This window comes from Schistocerca americana, chromosome 2 (assembly GCF_021461395.2).
Source record: "Schistocerca americana isolate TAMUIC-IGC-003095 chromosome 2, iqSchAmer2.1, whole genome shotgun sequence".
Classification (NCBI taxonomy): Eukaryota; Metazoa; Arthropoda; class Insecta; order Orthoptera; family Acrididae; genus Schistocerca; species Schistocerca americana.
The window spans coordinates 332,265,699-332,292,481 of record NC_060120.1 but is presented as its reverse complement, the minus strand read 5'-3'; the positions used below and the strand labels follow the sequence as shown (position 1 = coordinate 332,292,481).

At 45.1% G+C, this 26,783-nt stretch overlaps 1 protein-coding gene across 1 annotated transcript in view; it reads right to left on the bottom strand.

Annotated features, from left to right (window-relative positions):
* Positions 1-22,020, bottom strand: part of LOC124595148 (rho-related GTP-binding protein RhoE-like) — a 316,233-nt gene extending 294,213 nt beyond the window's left edge. Inside the window, exon 1 of the mRNA XM_047133752.1 lies at positions 21,803-22,020. Within this exon, the coding sequence (XP_046989708.1) occupies positions 21,803-21,922 (120 nt within the window). The 5' untranslated portion in view covers positions 21,923-22,020. The remainder of the gene's footprint in view (positions 1-21,802) is intronic.
* Between the last annotated feature and the right edge of the window lie 4,763 nt (positions 22,021-26,783).

Here is a 26,783-nt window from a genome sequence, read left to right as displayed (position 1 = left end):
CAAACTCTTATGTTTTCACACTTTTTTGGGAGTGATTATCACATCCACAAGAAAACCTAAATTGGGCAAGGTAGAAGAATCTTTTCACCCATTCACCAAGTGTACAAGTTAGGTGGGTCGACAACATATTCCTGTCATGTGATGCACATGACGTCACCAGTGTCGTTTAGAATACATCAGACGTGTGTTCCTGTGGAGGAATCGGTTGACCTATGACCTTGCAATCAAATGTTTTCGGTTTCCACTGGACAGGCACGTCCTTTCGGCTACTAATCGCACGGTTTTGCGGTGCGGTCGCAAAACACAGACACTAAACTTATTACACTGAACAGAGACGTCAATGAACGAACGGACAGATCATAACTTTGCAAAAATAAAGAAAGTGAAGTTTTCACTCTAGGGAAGATTTGAACCAAGAACCTCTCGTTCCGCAGTTGCTCACGCTAACCACGCGACCACGGCGCTCCTGAACTCGGTCTCCCCTAGATGTTTATCTTGCACATGGACTACTCAGTTTGTATATTTTGCTTAGTTTTTTCATAGTTCCACACAACTTCTTCCTGTTTTCTCGATTGATCTGTGTTCAGTTTTTCAAGGCCTATCCACTGTGCCAACTTATAACTAAATCTGAGGGGGGTGCGATGGGGAGGTTCCCTTGTGAGTACAGCGCGGGATCCGGTGTTAAGGGAGTTGAAGCGCGCCCGGCGGTCGCGCGGCCAAAACATTACCATATATGGTGCGGGACCGAGCACCAGTGACGTCACGAGCGACGGGCGGCGATATAAGCACGGCAATGACAACCACTCGACGGTCATCCACTTGACAATGGCAGAGGAGATCTCTGCCGGAAGCTCGTGGGCAGTAAACCACTTGACGCGGCTTGAAATCCGAGAATGTTTTATTAATATGTGGATACTCTCTCCGAAATTTATTGCGAATAGAATTAGTAGCGCACAAGTAATAAATTTAAACGCCATGCATAATGCTTCAGTTTTTCACGCATCTCGTTACTTATGACGTTATATTTTCTGAACTATGATAGGTAGATAATTGTTACCTCAACAGTGATTGTTGCTTCACAGCAAGAGATATATGTACCAAGTTTGGTTGATATTGGTCCAGTGATTTATGAGGAGATGTGGAACATACACACATATATTTATGTAATAAGTATAGACACTGAATGGTGTATTCACGATACGCCTGTGTACTTGTATTTTTGTTACCTGTAATTCAGATTATTTATCATCACCTACTGCAAACATTACTGTTGTTCTGTGCATTTCACGAAAGCGTGAAAATGGCGAAATTCTGATCGCTATTTGCTAACTTCACTCGAAGTAAGGAAAGCCTGCATGGCGCTCGACAAAAAACGAACAGCAGGTGGATTGGCCCTACCACTCGATTCGCAGAAACGTCAGTCAGTTATTTGTTATGTTATGTTATGTGTTATGTGGTTTATTCATCTCATTACATACAATTTTCAAATCATTTGATTTGATGTACAGGAGACATGTCAAGGTTTACAAAAGAAACTTTTTTCACTTTTTTAAGAGAACTACAAAAGTTTACATTATATTTTACATTTCTAAGTTACAGCTACACATGTACATAAAATAATAAATGTATTACAATCCCTGTGTTCAGATTGTGAAGCTGTCCTCAATGAATTCATCGACAGAATAATAACACTTTTCCACCAGGAGAGTAAAGAGCAATCTTTTCAGTGAACCAATCTCCATTTTAAATCTATTACTGCCTTTTATTTTATTGAAAATTTTTAACCCCATATACTCTGGCGTTTGGGCATAAAGTTTTAAACGATGTGTTGGAAGTTTGAAGTTATCTCTGTGGCGAGTGCTGTAGTTGTGATCAAAACGGAAATTGTCTAGTGTATGTTGATTTCTATATAGGAACACCACCATCTCATATATGTAAAGTGAGGGGATAGATAGTACTTTTAAATTTTTTAACAGTGGTCGACAGGATTCCCGTTTTTTTGCAACACACATGTTTCTAATTACTTTCTTTTGTAATACTAGGAGCCTAGTGACATTTGCTGAATTTCCCCAGAAGATTATGCCATAACGAATAACTGACTCAAAGTAGCAGTGATAAACTATCTTTCTGGTATCTATGTTTGTGGCACCTGACAAAATACACATTGCAAATGCTAAGTTGTTCAGTTGATTTGCTAAGTAATCTATGTGTACCTTCCAATTTAAATTTTTGTCAAGATTTAGGCCTAAGAACTTCACGTGGTTTGCTTCTGTGATATCCTGATCATTGCAAGTTATCTTTATTTCACTCCTTTCTACTGATTTAGCTTCAAATTGCATCATTTTGGTTTTAGTTACATTTAGTTTTAGTCCATTTTGATAGAACCAAGATTCAAGTTTTTCTAAAGTGTTTTTGGCTTTTTCTGGAATATTTTCAGATACCTCATTTTCAATTAGAACTGATGTATCATCAGCAAATAAGACTGAATGAACATCAATAGCAAGTGGTAGGTCATTTATGTAAAAAAGAAACAGATAGGGACCCAATATCGAACCTTGTGGGACTCCTTGGGGAACTGTTTTCCAGTCTGATGAATAATTGGTTCCATTTGAAGTTAAAATTACTCTTTGTTTCCTACCTGACAGGTAAGAGCTAAACCATTTTAAAGCAGTGTCTCTGATACCATACATCTGTAATTTGTGGAGGAGTAATGCATGGTTCACTGAATCAAAAGCTTTAGTCAGATCACAGAATATACCTGTGACCTTTCTACCTTTATCTAACGTGGAGCATATTTTTTGGATAAACTCATTTATAGCATTCGCAGTGCTTTTACCCTGTTGGAATCCGAACTGGTTTTTAAAAATTATATCATTTACAGTAAGAAAGTTATTAATTTGTTTTGCTGCAATCTTTTCAAACACTTTAGAGAAGACCGGCAAGAGAGAGATAGGGCGGTAATTCCCCATATCTTCTGTGGATCCTTTCTTGAATAGAGGTTTGATCTCACCATATTTCAATACCTCTGGAAAGCATCCCTGTTCATAAGATTGATTTATAATAGTTGACAGTGGTTGGGAAATAATATCATACACATACTTGATTACAGATGTTGTTATTTCATCCCACCCATGTGAGGTTTTGTTTTTTAGAGACAATATTTCCTTTTCCACATCCCTTTGGGTTATTTTTTCGAATTGTTTAAAAGATGTGTTCTGGCTGTTTTCCAAATTTGTGATGCCCTGATAGAATGTCATATCCACATCCGATCTTACTACGTTTAGGAAGAATTCATTGAAACAACTTGACATCTGAACAGGGTTTACTATAATTTCATTTTCATGTCTAATTTTCAAAATCTCATGAATTTTTACTTTGGCTCCTAGTTCAGACTGAACAACTGACCACACTGCTTTTGTCTTATTTCTGTGTTCTCGTATGAATTTATTATTTGCCATTTTTTTAGCTGCCGCTACAACTTTCCTAAATACAGCTTTATACTGTTTGACATAAATGACAAAATCTGGATTTCTGTTTGATTTTAACTCATTGTGGAGCTCTCTCTTTCTGGCACTAGAGATCTTTATTCCTGTTGTAATCCATTTGAGTTTACCATTAACATTCTTTTGCTTATATCTACGAGGAAATGATTCATTAAATACCTCTAAGAAACAATTTAAGAATTTGTCATAGTTAATCGAGCTTGAACTATTGTAGTCTACAGGCCAGCTTATTATACTTAATTTACTGCGGAATAAATCCATTTTACTTTTACTGAGATCCCTTTTTATACACACTTCTGGAGACTTTAGGTCATTTGCTTTTGGGAGCTCAATAAACAGAGCTGAGTGATCTGAAATACCCAAGTCTAAGCAGTATTTGTGCTTATTTCCACTGTCAAATATGTAGTTAGTAATAATATTATCAATGCAGGTCACTGATCTGCTGTTTTCCCTAGTGCCTTCAGAAAAATTTAGCTTGAAACCAGATTTCTGAATTAAGTCACGAAATTTTGTGGAATCATTGCTTTCAACTAAGACATTTAAGTTGAAGTCTGCTGCTATAACAACTTTTTTCTTACTTTCTTTCTGGAGTTTTTCCAGGAGGCATTCGAATTTGGTTAAAAACACTTTTGTTACCGCACATCCAGGAATTCTGTAGATTGCTATAACCAATGTATTCAGATCACTCAGCTCTACAGAGCAACTTTCAAACACGCTCTCTTCATTTAAATAATTTAAACTATCTCTTACTGTATAACTTATGGAAGAATTGACAAGAATGCAGGAGCCTCCACGAGATTTGCTTATTCTACAAAAGCTAGCAGCTACCTTAAAATTATTAATACTATTTAGTACTTTTATACTATCTTCTGTTAACCAGTGTTCATTTAGGCAGATTATTTTAATATTTACGGATTGTGAAAGCAGAATTTTTAGTTCGTCGATTTTTGAGAATTTACGATTTGGTAGTTCTGCCCCTAAGCCATTTATATTCAAGTGCATCAATAGATCATTTTTTCTTTTAGTTATTTCGCGTGCATCCTTTGTTTGGTACCTAAACTTTTTATTTTCAGTTTGAATTTTTTCTTTGTCACCCCTATCACAATGAATTAGTTTCCCTTGCTTCTTAGGACTTTACACACGTCTATGAACATTTTACTAAGGTTCACAGAGCCTAATCTATTCAAGTGCAGGCCGTCTTTTCCCAGACACTTGCAGTTTAAGAATTTGTTTGGGTCAATGAATACTGCACCGAGTCTGTTGCACTGTTCCCTAATGCCGGTATTTATTCTGTTGATGTAAGTATCACTTACCGATCTTCGATGAATGATTCCACTAATTACCAGCCTGGCTGTTGGGTATACAGTTTTCGCCGATCTAATCAGATTCCGCGTTCCATTCACGATTTCTTCCTCACTGTTACTGCGGATGGAGTTTGTGCCCACGTGGATTAAGACACCTCTGTAATCGTCGGTACTTAAAGTTTTGTTACCAGTTTCGCCCGTGTTTCTTTTCGTGGACAATACATTCTTAAAGTGTTTGTTGAGCTGATGCGATCGGATTCCAGGTCGAACATCGACCTTGCAGTCCGGCACAATAACATTTTTTAATATAGAATCACCTATTAACAGAAAATCGTTTTTGTCACCTTCTGTGTTCGTTGCACTTTTACGTTTGCCCTTCTTATTATAGGAAACTGTTTTCCATTTATACTTATCGCTTGTTTCACTGACAGAGTTCTCTGTTGTATTATTTGCCGTATTACACAAATGCGGATGTTTGCCACTTTGTTCAGTAATGGGTTGATTTCTACACACGCAGGATTTTCTTTCAATAACCAGTTCAGAATTTTCTTGTTTCAGTGCTAAAATTTCCGCCTTCAGCGCTTCAATGTCACTTTGAAGCAATTTAATAATTTCTTCTTTTGAGTTCACGGTACTTACGAGTTCGGCCGTCTCCATACGCAAACAATGTGGACACGACCATGGAAACTCGTCTTTTATGAGTTTTAAATTCACTTTCGCGCATTTTTCATGAAACCAGTAGTTACACTTCACACAAAAGATGCCTTTCATGACGCGTTTCGAACATTCCCTACACGATGAACTATTTAATTTAACCTTTTTTGAGGACTGAGATGTGTCACAACACTCTTCTATCGGCGCCATCTTTGTTATTGTATTATGATGGGTGAGAGAGAAGTTTGCAAAGGTGTGCTTAAAGAAACGTGAGCTGGCTGTGAGAACATTCCAAAAGGTGGGTGAAGCGGAAGAGGAGAAGATAAGAGAAAGAGGGGGACTTGTCGCAGCCGTACTGGAGCAGTAGGGTAGGACAAACAGGTGAGGTGACGGACAGCCCAAGCCGGGGCTGCGGGGTCGGGTTGCCTGCAGCCGCAGCGACTGACGTGACCCGGGCAGCACACAGCTGCTTGTGCAAGCCACGCGGCGCGCGGAGCGCTTAGCCAACTGCTGCCTCGCCGACTGTCTGTGTGCCTACAGCTCTGTGGCGCTGCGCAAACCACACGCCACGGCCCGCCTTACTGTTCACCTGTCAAATGGGCGGCCTCTCTACCGCTGCGCTAGCTGGCGCTCGTTCCCGTACACCATCAAACAATGTGTCAAACCGTACTACGGTCTGCAACTTTTGACCGTGTACGGTGCTGTTTGCGTGTTTTTCAACCATATACTGCGTTTGCGAGAAATTTTGACTGACGAAAAGTTTGACAAAATGGCGGACGTTGTTTGTGTCAATGATTCGGCGAACAGTCTAATAAAAAAATGTTTTATTAAAATTTATCTTATTGTATCGTGAGTTTCTACAACTATGGAAACTCCGATCAAGGATAAAAACAAAGTTGCCTTACAATCATCAAAATGGTAGAGGTACCATATCTTTCCCAGCAATAGGCCTATATTATGCAAGGAGACGTTACGAACAAAATCAATATTTTACGCATAACATGCATGCTGGGGTGCGATTCTTCAAAGGACGATGTGGGCTACATGTTCCCACGTTGTGGTAAACTACTGGCCATTAAAATTCCTACACCAAGGAGAAATGCAGATGACAAACGGGTATTCATTGGACAGATATATTATACTAGAACTGACATGTGATTACATTTTCGCGTAATATGGGTGCATAGATCTGAGAAATCACTACCCAGAACAACTACCTCTGGCCGTAATAACGGCCTTGATACGCCTGGGCATTGAGTCAAACAGAGCTACGATGGTGTGTACAAGTACAGCTGCCCATGCAGCTTCAACACGATACCACAGTTCATCAAGAGTAGTGACTGGCGTATTGAGACGAGCCAGTTGCTCGGCCACCATTGACCAGACGTTTTCAATTGGCGAGAGATCTGGAGAATGTGCTAGCCAGGGCAGCAGTCGAACAGTGTCCAGAAAGGCCCGTACAGGACCTGCAACATGCGGTCGTGCATTATCCTGCAGAAATGTAGGGTTTCTCAGGGATCGAATGAAAGGTAGAGCAACGGGTCGTAACACATCTGAAATGTAGCGTCGTCTATTCAAAATGCCGTCAATGCGAACAAGAGGTGACCGAGACCTGTAACCAACGGCACCCCATACCATCACGCCAGGTGATACGCCAGTATGGCGATGACGAATACCGCTTCCAATGTGCGTTCTCCGCGATGTCGCCAAACACGGATGCGACCATCATGATGCTGTAAACAGAACCTGGATTCATCTGAAAAAATGACGTTTTGCCGATCGTGCACCCAGGTTCGTCGTTGAGTACACCATCGCAGGCGCTCCTGTCTGTGGTGCAGCGTCAAGGGTAACCGCAGCCATGCTGCTGCAAACGTCGGCCGACCGTTGTGGCCGAGCGGTTCTAGGCGCCTCAGTCTGGAACCGCGCGACCGCTACGGTCGTAGGTTCGAATCCTGCCTCGGGCATGGATGTGTGTGATGTCCTTAGGTTAGTTAGGTTTAAGTAGTTCTAAGTTCTACAGGACTGATGACCTCAGATGTTAAGTCCCATAGTGCTCAGAGTCATTTGAACCATTTTTTTGCAAACGTCGTCGAACTGTTCGTGCAGATGGTTGTTGTCTTGCCAACGTCCCCATCTGTTGACTCAGGGATCGAGTGTATTTCAATGAACTGTCATTAGAGTAGCAAGTAGTGGAGAATAAATTTCTGCATACTTATGTCTTCTTTTTCAGTGTGAGAGCGAAGTTATTATACGCTTCAGTGTCCACCTGCAGAAAACTGATGAAATCATGAGTCTCTAAATGTAACATTTCCATTAACAGATTTTCGTAAGTATATTTCTCTCTCATTTTAAGCAATCCTCTGGACCAGCGTCTGATTTCCTCCTGCTTCTTTAAACACAGTCCCAGAGTCAATGTTAGAAATGCTTTATTTGCATTTGTAGCCATTCCCGCTAGTGCCAAAGAAAATCATGCACGAAAAGCTTCTGCTTCAAAAGCAAGGTTAAACTGACAATCTTCCTTGGTATGTGTGACGGCCTATTTGACACATCCTTTGCTAGATAAGAGCGAATTTGACAGAGAAGTTGTAAGACAATGAAAGGCGTACAGCCGTCCTTATCGTCAGGATGGCTGAAGTGCTGACATCACTGTTACAGATAGTCTGCGTAAACCAGTTATGTTGGCCACTGATGCAGCGTATATATGGATCGTGATAACCCCTTTAACATCAACTAAGAGCCTGAAGATGGCGCAGTGAAGCGCCGAAACTGGTAGCTACCCAATAAATAAGATCATAAGGACACCTGTAGGCGTTTCATTTTCTTACAACAGTGAACGGCTGTACTCCCCAAGACTTCCAGTCAAAAGGATGGACATACAAAAAATTGACAGAGAAGTTTCCACTTTTACGAGGGCCTTAAGGGGATTTTAAAGGTTTCATTGCCCAGTTGAAGAAAGCTGATATAATCATCGGGTTCTGAGAGTAACATTTCCTTCAGCTGCTAATCATTGGCAAATCTCTCACTCAATTTAAGCCACTTGCTGGACCAGCGTCTTGGTTTCTTCTTATTTAAACGCAGTATCAAAGTCAGTGCCAGGACTGCCTTGTCTTCACTTGCTGACATTCTCACTACCGCTAAAATACTCACGAACACGAACGGCGTCTGCTTCGAAGTGAGGTGGAGCTGACAAACTTCGTTTGTACGTATACATTTGACAAATCCGTGGCTAGACAAGGGCGCATTTGACAGAGAAGTTTGTTCATTTGCGGGGGCCTTAAAGCTGTTAGCCACACTGTTGCTCGTGAAAGCAAAAAGAACAAATCATAAAATTATAGCTATGACCTCGAAAATTACTCGGAACCACGAAACTTCTCTTCACTTTTCAACGCGATACATTTCTGCTGACAATCGATACTTTTAAAGTATGAGCGTTCGAACTTAAATAGTGACAACTATCTACCGGATGATCAAAAAGTCAGTATAAACTCGAAAATTGAATAAATCACGGAATAATGTAGATGGAGAGGTACAAATTGACACACGTGCTTGGAATGACATGGGGTTTTATTAGAACCAAAAAAATACAAGAGTTCAAAAAATTTTCGACACATGGCGCTTCATGTGATCAGAATAGCAATAATTAGCATAACAAAGTAAGACAAAGCAAAGATGATGTTCCTTACAGGAAATGCTCAATATGTCCACCATCATTCCTCAACAATAGCTGTAGTCGAGGAATAATGTTGTGAACAGCACTGTAAAGCATGCTCGGAATTATGGTGAGGCATTGGCGTCGGATGTTGTCTTTCAGCATCCGTAGGGATGTCGGTCGATCACGATACACTTGCGACTTCAGGTTACCCTAAATCCAGTAATCGCACGGACTGAGGTCTGGGAGGCCAAGGACTAATGTGGCGGCTGAGCACACGATCATCACCAAACGACGCGCGCAAGAGATCTTTCACGCGTCTAGCAATATGAGGTGGTTCTAATAAAACCTCATGTCATTCCAAGTATGTGTGTCAATTTATACCTCTCTAACTACACTCCTGGAAATTGAAATAAGAACACCGTGAATTCATTGTCCCAGGAAGGGGAAACTTTATTGACACATTCCTGGGGTCAGATACATCACATGATCACACTGACAGAACCACAGGCACATAGACACAGGCAACAGAGCATGCACAATGTCGGCACTAGTACAGTGTATATCCACCTTTCGCAGCAATGCAGGCTGCTATTCTCCCATGGAGACGATCGTAGAGATGCTGGATGTAGTCCTGTGGAACGGGTTGCCATGCCATTTCCACCTGGCGCCTCAGTTGAACCAGCGTTCGTGCTGGACGTGCAGACCGCGTGAGACGACGCTTCATCCAGTCCCAAACATGCTCAATGGGGGACAGATCCGGAGATCTTGCTGGCCAGGGTAGTTGACTTACACCTTCTAGAGCACGTTGGGTGGCACGGGATACATGCGGACGTGCATTGTCCTGTTGGAACAGCAAGTTCCCTTGCCGGTCTAGGAATGGTAGAACGATGGGTTCGATGACGGTTTGGATGTACCGTGCACTATTCAGTGTCCCCTCGACGATCACCAGTGGTGTACGGCCAGTGTAGGAGATCGCTCCCCACACCATGATGCCGGGTGTTGGCCCTGTGTGCCTCGGTCGTATGCAGTCCTGATTGTGGCGCTCACCTGCACGGCGCCAAACACGCATACGACCATCATTGGCACCAAGGCAGAAGCGACTCTCATCGCTGAAGACGACACGTCTCCATTTGTCCCTCCATTCACGCCTGTCGCGACACCACTGGAGGCGGGCTGCACGATGTTGGGGTGTGAGCGGAAGACGGCCTAACGGTGTGCGGGACCGTAGCCCAGCTTCATGGAGACGGTTGCGAATGGTCCTCGCCGATACCCCAGGAGCAACAGTGTCCCTAATTTGTTGGGAAGTGGCGGTGCGGTCCCCTACGGCACTGCGTAGGATCCTACGGTCTTGGCGTGCATCCGTGCGTCGCTGCGGTCCGGTCCCAGGTCGACGGGCACGTGCACCTTCCGCCGACCACTGGCGACAACATCGATGTACTGTGGAGACCTCACGCCCCACGTGTTGAGCAATTCGGCGGTACGTCCACCCGGCCTCCCGCATGCCCACTATACGCCCTCGCTCAAAGTCCGTCAACTGCACATACGGTTCACGTCCACGCTGTCGCGGCATGCTACCAGTGTTAAAGACTGCGATGGAGCTCCGTATGCCACGGCAAACTGGCTGACACTGACGGCGGCGGTGCACAAATGCTGCGCAGCTAGCGCCATTCGACGGCCAACACCGCGGTTCCTGGTGTGTCCGCTGTGCCGTGCGTGTGATCATTGCTTGTACAGCCCTCTCGCAGTGTCCGGAGCAAGTATGGTGGGTCTGACACACCGGTGTCAATGTGTTCTTTTTTCCATTTCCAGGAGTGTACATTATTCCGTGGTTTATTAAATTTTCAAATTTATAGTGACTTTTTGATCACCCGGTATTTAGAACTTATACAGAACAGACTTATGTTTCAAAGTCTACTGTTCTTCAGAGCAGTCACTTGCATTGTGTATAACCCATTCCAGCGTTGTGGAAGTCGTAGGACATCCTTAGCAGCGCTAGCTGTGTTGATGGTTCGACTGGAGCTGTCCGACGAGAGCTTCAAAAATGGTTCAAATGGCTCTGAGCACTATGGGACTTAACATCTGAGGTCAGCAGCCCCCTCAAATTAGAACTGCTTACACCTAACTAACCTAAGGACATTACACACATCCATGCCCGAGGCTGGATTCGAGCCTGCGATCGAAGCAATGAGTGCTTCCTTCAATTTAGAAATCAAATTAAAGTCACAAGGGCTTAAATCTGAGGAGTGTGGTGGGTGGTACAACACTTCCAAGACCCAGTCGATCAGTCACAACTTGCATCGTGTGCGCCCGAACGTTATCGCACAAAATGATGAGCGGGTCTTGCAGAAAGTGTCACCGTTTTCTTTCTTTTTTTTTTTTTCTCTGTGCTCTTCATTTATGGAACACAGTCTGAGACCAGCTTAGGGAAAGAAGCGACGACAGTTTCCGCAGGACACGCCCATCATTTAGCAGGGCAGTGCTCGGGCGCACCCGGTGCAAGTTGTGACTGACTTGTTCGATCGATGGGTCTGGCAAGGGCTGTGCCACCCAACACACTCCCCGGGCATAATAAGCCCCTATGGCTTCAACTTGATCCCTAAGATGAAGGAAGCACTTGATGGCATTCGCTTCAGATGTGTTACAGAGATTCGCCGGGCAACAGACCGTTCCACTCGAACTACCAACAAAACTGACGCTGCTAAGGGTATCCTGTGACTTCCAAAATCGCTGGCAACGACTTATACACAAGGTTGGCGACTACTTTGAAAGACAAGAGAACTTTGGAATGTGTTTGTATAAGTTGTAAATAAATAGTTGCCACTATTAAGGTTCCAATTCTTGTAATAGTGCTAGGCAGAGGCGTAAAGATATAAGCTGGGGATGAAATTAGGACTGGAAGCGGGGGACACTCGTGGTATTAAAGTTCTCGCAAAACTATTTCATGTGAGCAACGTGCCGGCGTGCAGTACTTCAACCCCTCAGGAGTCGAAGAACCTGATCGGACACGGCGTAAGCGGTGACGGGCAACTTGACAACAGCTCGGCGAGCAAAGAGCGTCTAGAAGCTACTGCTGATTAAAAATAAGACACGAAATATATTTTAATCCCTCAGTCGTAGTACTCTATTCTTTCGACACAGATGCTAATCACTTATTGCTCCGAGGTGGATTTATGAACATTAAAATTAACTTAATATTGTTTGAATTACATAGGAGTTATATTTTTCATGAGGCACAGCAGTCCTAAATGGATTTTCCAGAATATATTATGGAATTGTTTCATTAAAGTAACTCTTCGGTTTTATTGATACTCTGAAAAGGTACGTGAGCTTTCATTTCTACTTGAGCGTAGTGCAAGTCATCTTCTGATTTGATGAATATTACGGGAAATTAGTGAGAAATAATTATTCCTTGCTTGAAGCGGTTTACTCTTTGGACCTTATGCCGTTGTACCAATTACGCGTGTATAGAAAGTCAGATGCGTGTTCAGGGACAGAAAAACACATCAAGTATTTATCCTTTACGCAATATAGGGGGTTATGTTTGTTAGGCTCTTTTCTTAATGTACAGTTCACCTGAGCCAATACTATATTATTAGGGCGTGCTGAAAAGTAATGGCTCCGAATTTATGTAAAAATTTTTTAAGCTTTTTAAATAAAACAAATGTTATTAATATTCGACATCTTTGTTCTTCAAGTCACGCCAAGAATGAATTATCAGAATGGGACGGAAATAGGTGGATGTGGCATACTTGTAGACAAACTAATGATTGCAGTTTCAGAAAAATTGGATGAGTTATTCAAGAGAATTAGCTTCACAAATAGAGCAACTCAGTGACGCGCTCGTCCATCTCTGGCCACTTTGCAAGCAGGTAATCGGCTTGGCATTGATTGACTGAGTTGTTGGACGTCCTCCTCAGGTACATCGTGCCGAATTCTCTCGAATTTGCGTCTTAGATCGACAAAATCCCGAGCTAAATGGAGGGTCCTAGCCATAATGTTCCAAACGTTTCCAACTGGAAAGAGATCCGGTGACCTTTCTGGCCGAGGTCGGGTCCGGCAAGCTCGAGGACAAGCAGCAGAAACTCTCGCCGTCTGCGGGCGAGCATTATCTCCCTGTTATGTAAGCCGAGGATGGCTTGCCATGAAAGGCAATAACCCGGGGCGTAGAATATCGTCAACGTACCGCTGTGTTGTAAGGATACCGCAGAGCACAACTATAGGGCTCCTATGGGGTCCTACCCCAGATCATCACTCTTGATTGTTGGGCGGTATGGTGGGTGACAGTCAGACTGATATTCCATTGCTGTCTGGGGTGTCTCCAGACATGTCTTGGCTGGTCACTGGCGCTGTTTGAAGAGAGACTTATCAATGAAGACAATTCTATTCCAGCCAATGAGTTTCCAGGCCGAAGACGTGTACGAAGATGCCCTGGACAGTGGTGGGATACCATCTCGGAGTTTTGACAAACAAACCCGCCAGTTGGACAGAATTTGGCACGGTACCCCTCTTGAGGACATCCAAAGAGTCTATCAATCAATGCCAAGCCGGAACAACTGGTTCCATACGGGCCAGATGTGGATCAACGCGTTATTGACTTGCTCTATTTGTGAAGCTATTTCTCTCGAATAAATCATCGAATTTTTCTGAAATTGTAACCATTTGTTTGTCTCTACATGTAAGACACATATACCGATTTCCGTAACATTCAGATAATTATTTCGAGGAACGTCGTCCTTTTCTTTTGTCTTGGAGTGTATTTGCAGCCCTCTGCTGCTAGAGGGCCCCGGATTGTGGCGTCTAACATAGCGGGGTGTAAGGTAACTATGTCGATGCGGGAGAAACAGCGTGCTGTAATCGAATTTCGATTTCAAAGATTTCGTCCACACATGGAGAACCCTTGGGTTGACTGTCATTGGTCATCTTCCATACAGCGCCAACTTCCAGGACGTAAATAGTGATGAAGCGACGTCGGCAGAGGCGAATCTGTGGCTCCATGATGGAAGTCAAACATTATACAGGGACGCAATCAACAAACTGGTCTCGCGTTGGGAGAAATGTGTTCGTCGGCAGAGTGACTACACTGAGAAATAAATATGTAGACATTAAGAGTAAAGGCGTATCACATTAATAAATTTTGTTTTATTTAAAAAGCTTTAAGAGTTTTCACGCAAAAAATTCGGCGGTATTATTTTCGCCTTTGTATTTGTGAACTTAGCGCTCGCGAACGTGATGTTGAACAGTTATCAGCGAAATCCAGTCTTTCAAAACCCTTTAAATACGGGGCCCGCCACACGATTGCTTCGATTAGCCGGCCGGTGTGGCCGAGCGGTTCTAGGCGCTTCAGTCTGGAACTGCGCGACCGCTACGGTCGCAGGTTCGAATCCTGCCTCGGGCATGGATGTGTGTGATGTCCTTAGGTTAGTTAGGTTTAAGTAGTTCTAAGTTCTAGGGGACTGATGACCTCAGATGTTAAGTCCCATAGTGCTCAGAGCCGTTTGAACCGCTTGCGTTTCGATTATTCAGCAAATGTTCCATCTCGGAACTGGCCTTGTTGTGGCTTTGGAAATGCCTGCCATGCAATGGGTTTTTCATCTGGGGAACGTGAAGAAGTCACTGGGTGGAGTGCCAGGAGAATACAGCGGTGCAGCGATATTCGACAGCCCAAGGAAGCAGCATGTACGACTGCGTTCTCTGCAGAATAAGTTGGAGCACTGACGAGGAGGGAAACGTCCCCTCCAACAGCCTCCTGAAACAACGTCAGAAGACTTCGCTAGTATGTTCCTGCGATGGTTTTCCGCTTACGAAGACAACCTGTTGGCACCACACCACGGCACTTAGAAGAAACTCTCAGCACCACCTTGCTCGATGATGATTGGGTCTTCTGCTTTTTCGGCAGTGGTGAATCCACATATTTCAATATTTTGCTTTGGTCTTTTGGCTCGGGGTCGTAGTGGTACACTCGGCATTCCTCCGTGGTGATGACACGTCTTAAGATCTCACTGAATTGGCCTGACATTTCCTATGATGCCTCAGCTAGGCGGTCTTTTTGAATGGACGTGAGCAGTAACAGAACCCAGCAGGGGGGGTAATTTGACACGTTCATACTGTCGTGCAAGATGTTCATATCTGACCCGTGACTGATTTTAATTTTTTCCGTAATCGCTTCCTTTCGGGTACGGACAGTCTTCGACGACCACCATGCCTCCACTTCTGTAGAGATTCCTGGCTCTTCATAGAGAGACTGTCTGCCACTTTGTTCTTCGTCATTCAGACTTCTCTGACCACACTGGAAGCGTCTACGCCACCTTACCACTGTGACATGTGAAGGAGTATTGCAGCCATACTCTTCCACCAATTTATCACGGTTTGCTGGCGTACAGATAGGCCGGTAGATTGTGTAGAAAATACATTTTTTCAAGCAAAATTTTTATTCGTCAGTAGGAGTAACGACGTTTCCTCGGCAGCCATGTGTCCACTTGGGCTAGCTGGTACCAAATACTAGCCGTATGCTAAAACCATCTCACAGTCGGCAACACTGACTAGATGACGCTTTGGTTCAGCGTCGCTGACGAGGTAACGCTTGCAGACCAGCGTCGGTAGAAACAGGCCACGAATTAATGAGCTGGAAACGGTACGAGAGGGCGGGGTCCGGACTATGGAGCGCCGTGGAGCCAGGAACCTGCCCCTTTTGCCAGCCAGCTCTCGACCCGATCAGACGTTCCTCTCCTATCCGCTTGGACAGTAGATCCACTTAGCCAGTCGGTGGCCTCCCTAGGCACTGATGTATCCATTAATTATCAGAAATAATGCTGGAAAAACGATCAGTTTTACAATTGGAATATTTCTCTTTTGTTCCAATCATCCTTACAAACCCTAAGCTCACTAGATCCTGACCGCATTTCCATCCACCAACCTTCAAATAGTGAAAACGAACTACTACGCGAGACTTTACTACACTCCTGCAAATTAAATAAGAACACCGTGAATTCATTGTCCCAGGAAGGGGAAACTTTATTGACACATTCCTGGGGTCAGATACATCACATGATCACACTGACAGAACCACAGGCACATAGACACAGGCAACAGAGCATGCACAATGTCGGCACTAGTACAGTGTATATCCACCTTTCGCAGCAATGCAGGCTGCTATTCTCCCATGGAGACGATCGTAGAGATGCTGGATGTAGTCCTGTGGAACGGCTTGCCATGCCATTTCCACCTGGCGCCTCAGTTGGACCAGCGTTCGTGCTGGACGTGCAGACCGCGTGAGACGACGCTTCATCCAGTCCCAAACATGCTCAATGGGGGACAGATCCGGAGATCTTGCTGGCCAGGGTAGTTGACTTACACCTTCTAGAGCACGTTGGGTGGCACGGGATACATGCGGACGTGCATTGTCCTGTTGGAACAGCAAGTTCCCTTGCCGGTCTAGGAATGGTAGAACGATGGGTTCGATGACGGTTTGGATGTACCGTGCACTATTCAGTGTCCCCTCGACGATCACCAGTGGTGTACGGCCAGTGTAGGAGATCGCTCCCCACACCATGATGCCGGGTGTTGGCCCTGTGTGCCTCGGTCGTAAGCAGTCCTGATTGTGGCGCTCACCTGCACGGCGCCAAACACGCATACGACCATCATTGGCACCAAGGCAGAAGCGACTCTCATCGCTGAAGACGACACGTCTCCATTCGTCCCTCCATTCACGCCTGTCGCGACACCACTGGAGGCGGGCTGCACGATGTTGGGGCGTGAGCGGAAGACGGCCTAACGGTGTGCGGGACCGTAGCCCAGCTTCATGGAGACGGTTGCGAATGGTCCTCGCCGATACCCCAGGAGCAACAGTGTCCCTAATTTGCTGGGAAGTGGCGGTGCGGTCCCCTACGGCACTGCGTAGGATCCTACGGTCTTGACGTGCATCCGTGCGTCGCTGCGGTCCGGTCCCAGGTCGACGGGCACGTGCACCTTCCGCCGACCACTGGCGACAACATCGATGTACTGTGGAGACCTCACGCCCCACGTGTTGAGCAATTCGGCGGTACGTCCACCCGGCCTCCCGCATGCCCACTATACACCCTCGCTCAAAGTCCGTCAACTGCACATACGGTTCACGTCCACGCTGTCGCGGCATGCTACCAGTGTTAAAGACTGCGATGGAGCTCCGTATGCCACGGCAAACTGGCTGACACTGACGGCGGCGGTGCACAAATGCTGCGCAGCTAGCGCCATTCGACGGCCAACACCGCGGTTCCTGGTGTGTCCGCTGTGCCGTGCGTGTGATCATTGCTTGTACAGCCCTCTCGCAGTGTCCGGAGCAAGTATGGTGGGTCTGACACACCGGTGTCAATGTGTTCTTTTTTCCATTTCCAGGAGTGTATTTCTGTAAGTTCGTGTATATATAGTCCCGGGACCTCGGCTGTTCAGGAAAACCTAAATCAGGATGACCGGACGCGGGATTGAACCGTCGTCCTCCCGAATGCGAGTCGAGTGTGCTAACCACTGCGCCACCTCGCTCGGTAAAAACAGGCAGGAACATCCATTACTGTATGATTATACAATTTGAGACCAATTTAATGAAGCAGTCGCAGCCACTAAATATCTAATAGTGTGCGTACCGAGCGATTTAAGATAGCATGACCACATAAAACCAATCGCAGGTAAGCAGATACCAGACCGAGATTCACTGAAAGAGTCCTCAAGAAATGTAGTCCACCCACTAAGGAGGTAACTTAAAACACTGTCGTTCTACCGATACTTCGGTATTGCGCATCAGTTTGGGACCCTTAACAGTTAGTATTGATAGAGGAAATAGAGAAGATCCAGAGAAGAGCAGCGCGTTTCGTTATACGATGATTTAGTAGGCGCGAAAGTATCACGGACATGCTCAGCCAACTCCAGTGGCAGGTATTTCACGGGAGGCGTTCTGCTTCATGGTATGGATTACTGTTAAAATTCCGAGAGCGTAAGGTCCTACAATGGCTACCCAGTATATTGCATCCTTCTATGTGTATCCCGCGAAAAGACCGTGGGCATAAAATTTGAGAGATTCAATCTCCTACGGGAGATAACCACCAGTAATACTTTCCTTAAACCATTCGCGGGGGTTGGCGGTCGCTTTGATGAAGTAGGTTTTCCAATAAGCTGACATGTTATTCTGACCTGCCACACTTGTGGCATGAAAAGCTTATGAACTATTAGTGAGGTATTAATCCACAAAAAAGGGAAGAAAGAAAACATAAGCGCTTAGGAACCAAAATGGGATTTCTCATAGCGGTCAGGATACAATGGGCGAGACAGAACTAAAATGAATCGAATATCTATATATGTTAGGAAACCAAATCCAAGAAAACAGGAAGAAACTGAGTTAATACCTAATACAGTGAGTAGACAAAGTTTTCCCAAGTCCTTAATATACACTCCTGAAGTAAATAGGATGGGATTAGAAACAAGAGATGAAAGAATTGTCTTTTGTATTGTTGAACTGAAACCAACGTGACACTAAGAAATACTTCTGCTCAACAGTTAAAAAATAGTGTACACTTATTAAAGTCCTGATCCCCTTGACAGGCTAAAAGTGTAACAGGCCGACATTCAAAGCCGAACCGAACTATATGGTACAATGGTTTCTTATTAGAAAGGAAGGATCCCATAGCCGTGTCCCACCACTGTCCTCCCCACCTGGTCACTTAAAAGGGATGGTTTTACCAGTGATTCCACAACAACTCTTCTACCTTTGTCCTTTTAAGTATTCCACAGTCGTTAAAGGCCATATCGGCAGGAGGCTGGGCTCTAACCTTCCTTCGAGCACTTGTACAGCTCTGATGCTAATACCAGAAAACATTTTTCTGATGAGAGCAAATCCTGATTTGCAAGTCACCGTTGCATGAATCTTACTTTCTTCACTACTTTGGTTCTGAGCTGAATAGTATTAGATATGAAGAAACGAATTCTGGGAACAGTCTGAGAACAGTTTTAAATAAAGACCTCGTCGTTCCTAAACTACCTCTTTTACAATTAACTCTTGAGTCTGAATCGCTGGTTATATGGGAACGATAGGATTGGGCATGTACCAGCAGAAAATCAGAACAAAATGTGTCTGCCAATTGCGAACCCGAAGTTCGATTACAAAATCCATTTCACAGAGTCCGTTATACAGGATAAGTGCCATACCAATCAATATTCAGCTGATCCATTAATGTAAAAATCACACTCGACTACGTTCAACACCTCGGTCTATGCATCGTATCAGTTTTCTTGAGCCCTGGTTATTAAATGCAATGTCATCGGCGTTTACAGATACGCTAAACTTAGCGAGCGGAGGCGACTGTAGGGAATGTGAATGCTGCCAACGAGGAACGCCCAGGGGCACGTTCTTAGCAAGATTGTCTCATGATGTCATTCACATTTCAGTTTCACGATTAATAGCTAGCTCTACCTGTCAGGAAACTCAGTGCAGCCTATTCTCCGTTAAGCAACGAAACAGCCATTTGAGTCCCGTACTTGCATCAGCACTGGAGTTTACCGTTTGCGGACAAGAGCTCGCATTCCACCGCACCTCGGAACGTCTGGCGGGAGTGGAATCTGAACTGACGCTGTCTGCTGGCGCCAGTGACTCAACAGCTGAGCTGTCCTAACAGTCGCCGGCAGTTGCATCACCGCTTCAGCACTGCACGAGGATCTTCTTCTACTACAGTTTTGTCACACTGTCTGTGGACCTTTCGATATCGTGTTTATCCAGGATATCAAAACCCTTGTAAATGAGAATATCTGCTCGGATCGTATTTCTTGATTAAACAATCGGGGATACAAACATTATCAAATGCACGTCAGTCGTCGAACTCAGTGACATTGAGCATTAGCGACTAGAAAAGAATACCAAAAATCGAAGGCAGGGAGGACGCGCAATACTAGGGTGCCACAGTGCAGAATGGGCGCCCTTTTGAAAGTACAAGTTGGCTCCAAGCTGCCAAGAGCTGTCCTTACTTAGCTACAGGAAGTACATTATTGAGAATCGGTGCTGGGTAGTTGTTCCGATAGAGCATTGAAATGTCACGTTAGAGTCAAAAATTCACAACTCAGTACGCCTTACTTCATGCAAATTACTTAATTATGCTCCTCGGGACCATTAAGTTAGTGCTGTAGTAAATGTCGTGCGACTAGGGCCTCCCGTCGGGTAGACCGTTAGCCGGGTGCAAGTCTTTCGATTTGACGCCACTTCGGCGATGGGGATGAACACCCAGTCCCTGAGCGGAGAAAATCTCCAGCCCAGCCGGGAATCGAACCCAGGCCCTTAGGATTGATATTCTGCCGCGCTGGCCACTCAGCTACCGGGGGCGTACAGTGCTGTAGTGAACATAGCATATTTTATTTCCATGGAAAATATCGATGGCTCTTGTCGCATTTTTCGCAGATAAAAAAAAAACCCTACGCACGTTTCCAATACAACAATTTTCTTAGTGTCATCAATTCTGTGCGATTGCGTGGGTAGGGGAGGGACTTTGTTCAGTGGGTATATGTGTGTACCTACAAATGGTACATTTGAGCGAATATCACCTTAGTCTCTGAACGTATTCATCGTACGGCGTTACTTAGTTCCTCTCAAAGCGCATGTTTTCCACTCCTTACGCAGTATTTATACTTTCGCTGCAACGTTACATCTCTGTGTCTCATGATGCGTTTCGTTAAATTGTAGGAAGCAACAACACTCAATGTGAACTGCTCTCTAGAAAATTGTAAGCGAAATAATATGGTAAGCGTTTCGCATTTTTTGGGTAAGTTCTGCTTCAGCGCACGAAACTGATCCTAATCAATGTCTAATAACTGGGCGAACACAGTAGAAAGGCCAACAATTACCTGCTGCAGCGTAGAAAAGGAAAAAAGGTACAAGAAGCGCGTAAATTCCAACAGGAATGCCACACAGTCTATGAACTTCAGAGAAATCAAAAGTTTGTAAAATTTTCAGTGTACTTACTTCTCAGAAAAAAAGAGTGCTTAAAGCCGATTTATGCGCAGCTATGTTTCGATAAATCGCAGGCTGGGCAAAACTGTTGGTACATAATCCAGTGAGCATCTTCACACAACAAATAGGCACCACCTCCTCTGGATATAGAGACAGTCTTCGTCAAGAAGTTTCAATGTGAACTCTATACAAAGTGACTCTTGTGTCTCTTCTAAGGTGAAAAGTTAGTTAACCAAGCTGCGGTCTGTGTAACGGAATCAGGTGACTATAGGTGTCAGCAGGTGCTAGAATCTGGGACTGTCGTTGAAGAGTGTTACGTCTGTGAACACAACACACGCTCAAACATCAGGTTTACTGCTCTTCACAGCATGAGCAGGAAAAAATGTTTCTACAAATCACTTTTAAAATGGTTATTACCTCACAAATAGACAAGCGTCTGTGTGCTGTTGGGAAAGGAAAAAAAAACTGCATCACTATGTACTAAATGCATTTATGTTGATAAACCAAAACTATGACTTTGACTTTGACAAAGCGTTAACGGCAGGACGCGGTAAAAATCTTACAGCTTCTACGGCTCTCGTGCAATAGTTTCCACAGTTGCCAACAATAACAGATGGACGCACCTGGAATGCGCCCCACGTGTGCTAAAGAGGGCCTTGCGCCCAAAAACACACAGAACGGTGCTTTCACACCGTCGCGTCTTCGGAATTCCGTGCCGGCATGGACTCACCTCGACAAACTTGTCCGAGACGAATCTCTCGACGAGCGCCGTCTTGCCACACTTGGAGTCACCCACGAGCACGATCTTGCAGTCGATATCCTCGAGCGCGGCCCCGCCGCCGTTATCCATTGTCTGGTAGAGCGCACCACACGATCGCGACCGCACAGTACAGACACAGCGCACCGACAACACGGCGACACACGCACGCTCCCCGGTGACCTGCTGCCGCTGCGGCAGCCTTGCTACTGACCGTCCATTCAGCCCGCCGCGAGCTGCGCCGGGCGGCAGAGGTGGGAGGGTCGCGGCGGGCCGAGTGCGCATGCGCGGCCGGGCTCTCGATTCACAGACTGCCGCCGCGTCGCGGAAAGCAATAGCGGGCCGCCGGCGCGTTTGTCTCTCGTCTCTCGTTCAGAGCCGCGGCCACCCGCCGCCACCCCCGTTCGCCACCCTGACGGCTCGGCTCTTCGGCGGGTCCAGACAGGCGATGCGACGAAACCGGCCGTAGGCGCCAAACGTATGTCTGTGCGTGGGCACAATAACTATCCGGACCTGTTGCTCATCGGAAGGTATATTTATAACATACACTGACGGAAATGGAAAGTGTTATACCACTGTTGTTTATCATCAACACGATTGTGATGTATACATAAGTGCAATAATGGTAACTTCAGCTGTATATATTAGGACCGGTTTCGGTGATACAATATGTCGTCTTCACAGCAAACAAATTAATCGCCAGTTCTGCACAGAATCCCAATTCAATTTCACAGAGATAATGGAGTCAGACAAGTCTTCGATGGTGCCATCTCTTTGCAGCAACCCACTAAGGCCTCATTGCTTTAATGCCATGATGCACAGTGGCTGTTATCCGTGCCAAAGGTTGGACATACTGGCTATTACGTAGGTGGTCATATAATGTTCTGGCTGATCAGTGTACAATGATTCAAGTTAGCGACAAGAGATTAGGAGGTGAACAATACTTCAGAGAGGGCAAGTGCAGCAGTAGTTGGAGGGAACTAAGGTGTTTGTTTGCATTAAGTTTCACAGCTGTTACGAATTTCTTGAAGATTAAAACCATGGGTCTGCTAGGGTTGTAATATAGTTGCTAAAAATTAAAATTTATTGAAACACCTTTCCATGTTCTTAAATGTACAAGGTCTGTTAGAAAAGTATCTGGTCTTAGGCCGGGGGAAGGAACTGACATACCTGGGGTTTTATACACCTTATCACCCTCAAAGTACTTCCCTTGGGACTCCACACACTTCTGCCAGAGGTGCCGTCATTGTCAGAAGCATGCCGAAAAAAGCCTCTTTCAGAGTGGAGTTTAGCTCGGCTCTCGCTGCTGCCTTAATTGTTCACTGTTGTCTAAAACTGTGTTCCTTTTGATGGTCTCTTGAGTCTGGGGAACAGCCAGAAGTCACAGTGGCCATATCAGGAGAGTGAGGAACATGTTGAAGCACAAGAATCTGTATTTTGGCAAAAAACAGTCCGAATCAAGTGCGAGGAATGTGCTGGAGCGTTGTTGTGATGGAGGCGCCAATTTAGTGTTGACTGCAAGTCCAGTCTCCTGTGCTGCACAGCATCCCTTAGGCGATGGAGGACATCCCTGTAGTACTCTTTGGCGATTGATCCAGTTTTGCGTACTTATGGTGTGCCACACCGCGGGAGTCAAAGCTGTCAGCATCACTTTCACGTTACTGCGCACCTGGGACGTCTTCTTTGGTCTTAGTGATAAGAAATGCTTCCACTGTGATGACTGGGATTTTGTTTCTGGGTCATACCTGTACGCCATTATGTTGTTCACGAAGTCGTGGCCACTGGCTTCAAATGGTTCAAATGGCTCCGAGCACTATGGGACTTAACATCTGGGGTCATCAGTCCCCAAGAACTTAGACCTACGTAAACCTAACTAACCTAAGGACATCACACACATCCATGCCCGTGGCAGGATTCGAACCTGCGACCGTATCGGTCACGCGCTTCCAGACTGTTTCTGGAGTCCAGCATGTCCTGTGAGACTTCAACATGAAGTTTATTTGCTGTCAGCAGCTTCAGCATGAATTTCGCCACCACTGTCTTCGTGGCCAAATCTTTGGTCACAGTGGAATGTGCCGAGAAAGTGCTGATGCCCATCACACCTGCAATTTCTCTGATAGCCACACGACGATCCCGCATCACCACATCGTTCACTTTGGCAATGCATGTTGATGACCGACCGGAGCAAGGCGCGCTCTCCATGATGTGCAGCTGTCTTTAAACTGATTGTACCATTCCTTAATCTGTGTGATGCCCATAACATCATCACTGAAAGTCTTCGATGGCGCTGAGCCACAGTCAAACGGTATTTTTTGAAAGAATGCACCACCATTTGACTGTCTACTTCTTTTGTACAATCTACATTTCGGCTTTCACGCCGTTGTCGAGTACAATGTTCTTAGACCATTAACGTCTTTTTTCGGGGTACTGTGCATGATGACAAATACATAGTTCAACACATTTGCTTACCATGACACAAATGGTACAAAATTAACAGCTTGTAGGAATGCAACACATTATCGTACAAGCACATCATATATGGGAAAGTCGGTCCAAAGCAGGTAGACACAAAACTAGATTGCACACAAGAATCATACACTCAAATGGCGGGGTATTCTTAAAAATAATGCAACCAATTTGTGCTCGAAAGAGGCCCTAGCGGCAAAGATGTGGAGTAGGCCCGATATCTTCCGTTCTACACGTCTTTCATGGTGCTGTATCCGAATCTCAGGTTTGTCAACAAAATTTTGTGATGCAACATCGAAAAGATGCAGATGAGGTAAAAAATCTGCATTTTTGACGGTTTTTTGGTTGTAACTCAGAAACTATCAACTTTTCGTATGTAATCTCCCTATCCTAAAGTAAAAGTAGTTTCCTACAAATTACACTGCTAAGGTTGTCCCCTCTCAGTAACCGCTGGGACTCGAGCGCTGCCGGCCGCTGTGGCCGTGCGGTTCTAGGCGCTTCAGTCTGGAACCGCGTGACCGCTACGCTCGCAGGTTCGAATCCTGCCTCGGGCATGGATGTGTGTGATGTCCTTAGGTTAGGTAGGTTTAAGTAGTTCTAAGTTCTAGGGGACTGATGACCACAGATGTTAAGTCCCATAGTGCTCAGAGCCATTAGAGCCGACTCGAGCGCTAGTTGCAAACTGGCGTATTTCGGCTGTTTCCAGAAACACCCACTTTTATAACTCGAAAACTGTGACTAATTTTTAAAGGCTGTCAGTGAAATCCTCCCAGATAGAATGAGATTTTCACTCTGCAGCGGAGTGTGCGCTGATATGAAACTTCCTGTCAGATTAAAACTGTGTGCCCGACCGAGACTCGAACCCTTTGCCTTTCGCGGGCAAGTGCTCTACCAACTGAGCTACCGAAGCACGATTCACGTCCGGTACTCACACCTTTACTTCTGCCAGTACCTCGTCTCCTACCTTCCAAACTTTACAGAAGCTCTCCTGCGAAACATGCAGAACTAGCACTGTGGCTAAGCCATGTCTCCGCAATATCCTTTCTTTCAGGAGTGCTGTGAGTACCGGACGTGAGTCGTGCTTCGGTAGCTCAGTTGGTAAAGCACTTGCCCGCGAAAGGCAAAGGTCCCGAGTTCCAGTCTCGGTCGGGCACACAGTTTTAATCTGCCAGGAAGTTCCTCCCAGATACTTGCACATATTTTATTTAGATTGTATATGTAAAGGTACAGGCGATATTTGCAAGAAATTGTGATGACTTATATGGTCGATTAAGGTCCAGGCACATAACCTGTTCTGTCATCAGCGTTGGGCCTTCTTCATCTGAAAAATGAAAGCTATTGTAATAATAAACATTACAGCTGAACAACGAGAAAACTTACGTTGAACACATTTGTTTCATCAGACCTGTTGTGGGATTGGAGATAAGCTGCGACCAATGGGGACGTAGATACTGTGGCACACACAGGTTTGGATCGTTGCTGGAGGAGTGCACGGATAGCCGAGATGATTAAGGCAACTGCCCGCGATAAACGAGAATTCCGGGTTTGGGTCCTGGTCCGGCATAAATTTTCATGTATGATCATATCCATGCCCAATACAGCTGATGTCAAAAATATCCGCAATTGCTACAAAATTTCATTGTATTACTACAGCTGCAAATCGTCACCATAGTCTGTTCCTTCAGACATGCAAGTATATCTGTAGGAGCAGGCATTGTAGTAATAACTCAAATGGGAATTCCTGGAGGGAATCATACACCCTTCCCGCCAAACATTACTGAGAAAACTCAGAGAAGTGGAATTTGAAGTTGACTGCAGAACGATTCTGCTGCTGCCAATGAACGAGGGGGGATGAAAAAGAGGTTCTAGTCGCTCAGTCCGGAACTGCGCCACTGCTACGGTCGCAGGTTCGAATCCTGCGTCGGGCATGGGTGTGTGTGATGTCCTTAGGTTAGTTAGGTTTAAGTAGTTCTAAGTTCTAGGGGACTGATGACCCATAGTGCTCAGAGCCATTTTTTTGGGATGAAAAAGAAACCGGATTGTTGTCATAAAAAATTTATTGATGAACCTTTTTACAAAATTACTTCAGTCACCTTCAAAATACTCTCCATTACATGCGATTAACTTGTCAAGTCTCTTTTCTCACTGATGGAAACATGTTTGGAACTCTTCAAGTTTGACATTGTCCAGTGCCCTTTGCGAAGCTGTTTTTACCGCCTCCACATCGTCATAACGCTCCCCTTTTAGCGTTTGTTTCATTCGTGGAAACAGGAAAAAGTCTCACGGGGCTAGGTCCGGCGAGTACGGAGCGTCGGGAACGACAGACCACCTCTGAGATGCCAAATAATGGGTCACTCGTAAGTCCGTGTGTGCTGGAGCATTGTCGTGATGCAGAAACCAGTCACCTAATCGCCAAAGTTCTGGGCGTTTCCTCCTCACATCCTTTCGCAGACGCCTTAAAACATCCAAGTAAAAGTGCTGGTTAACA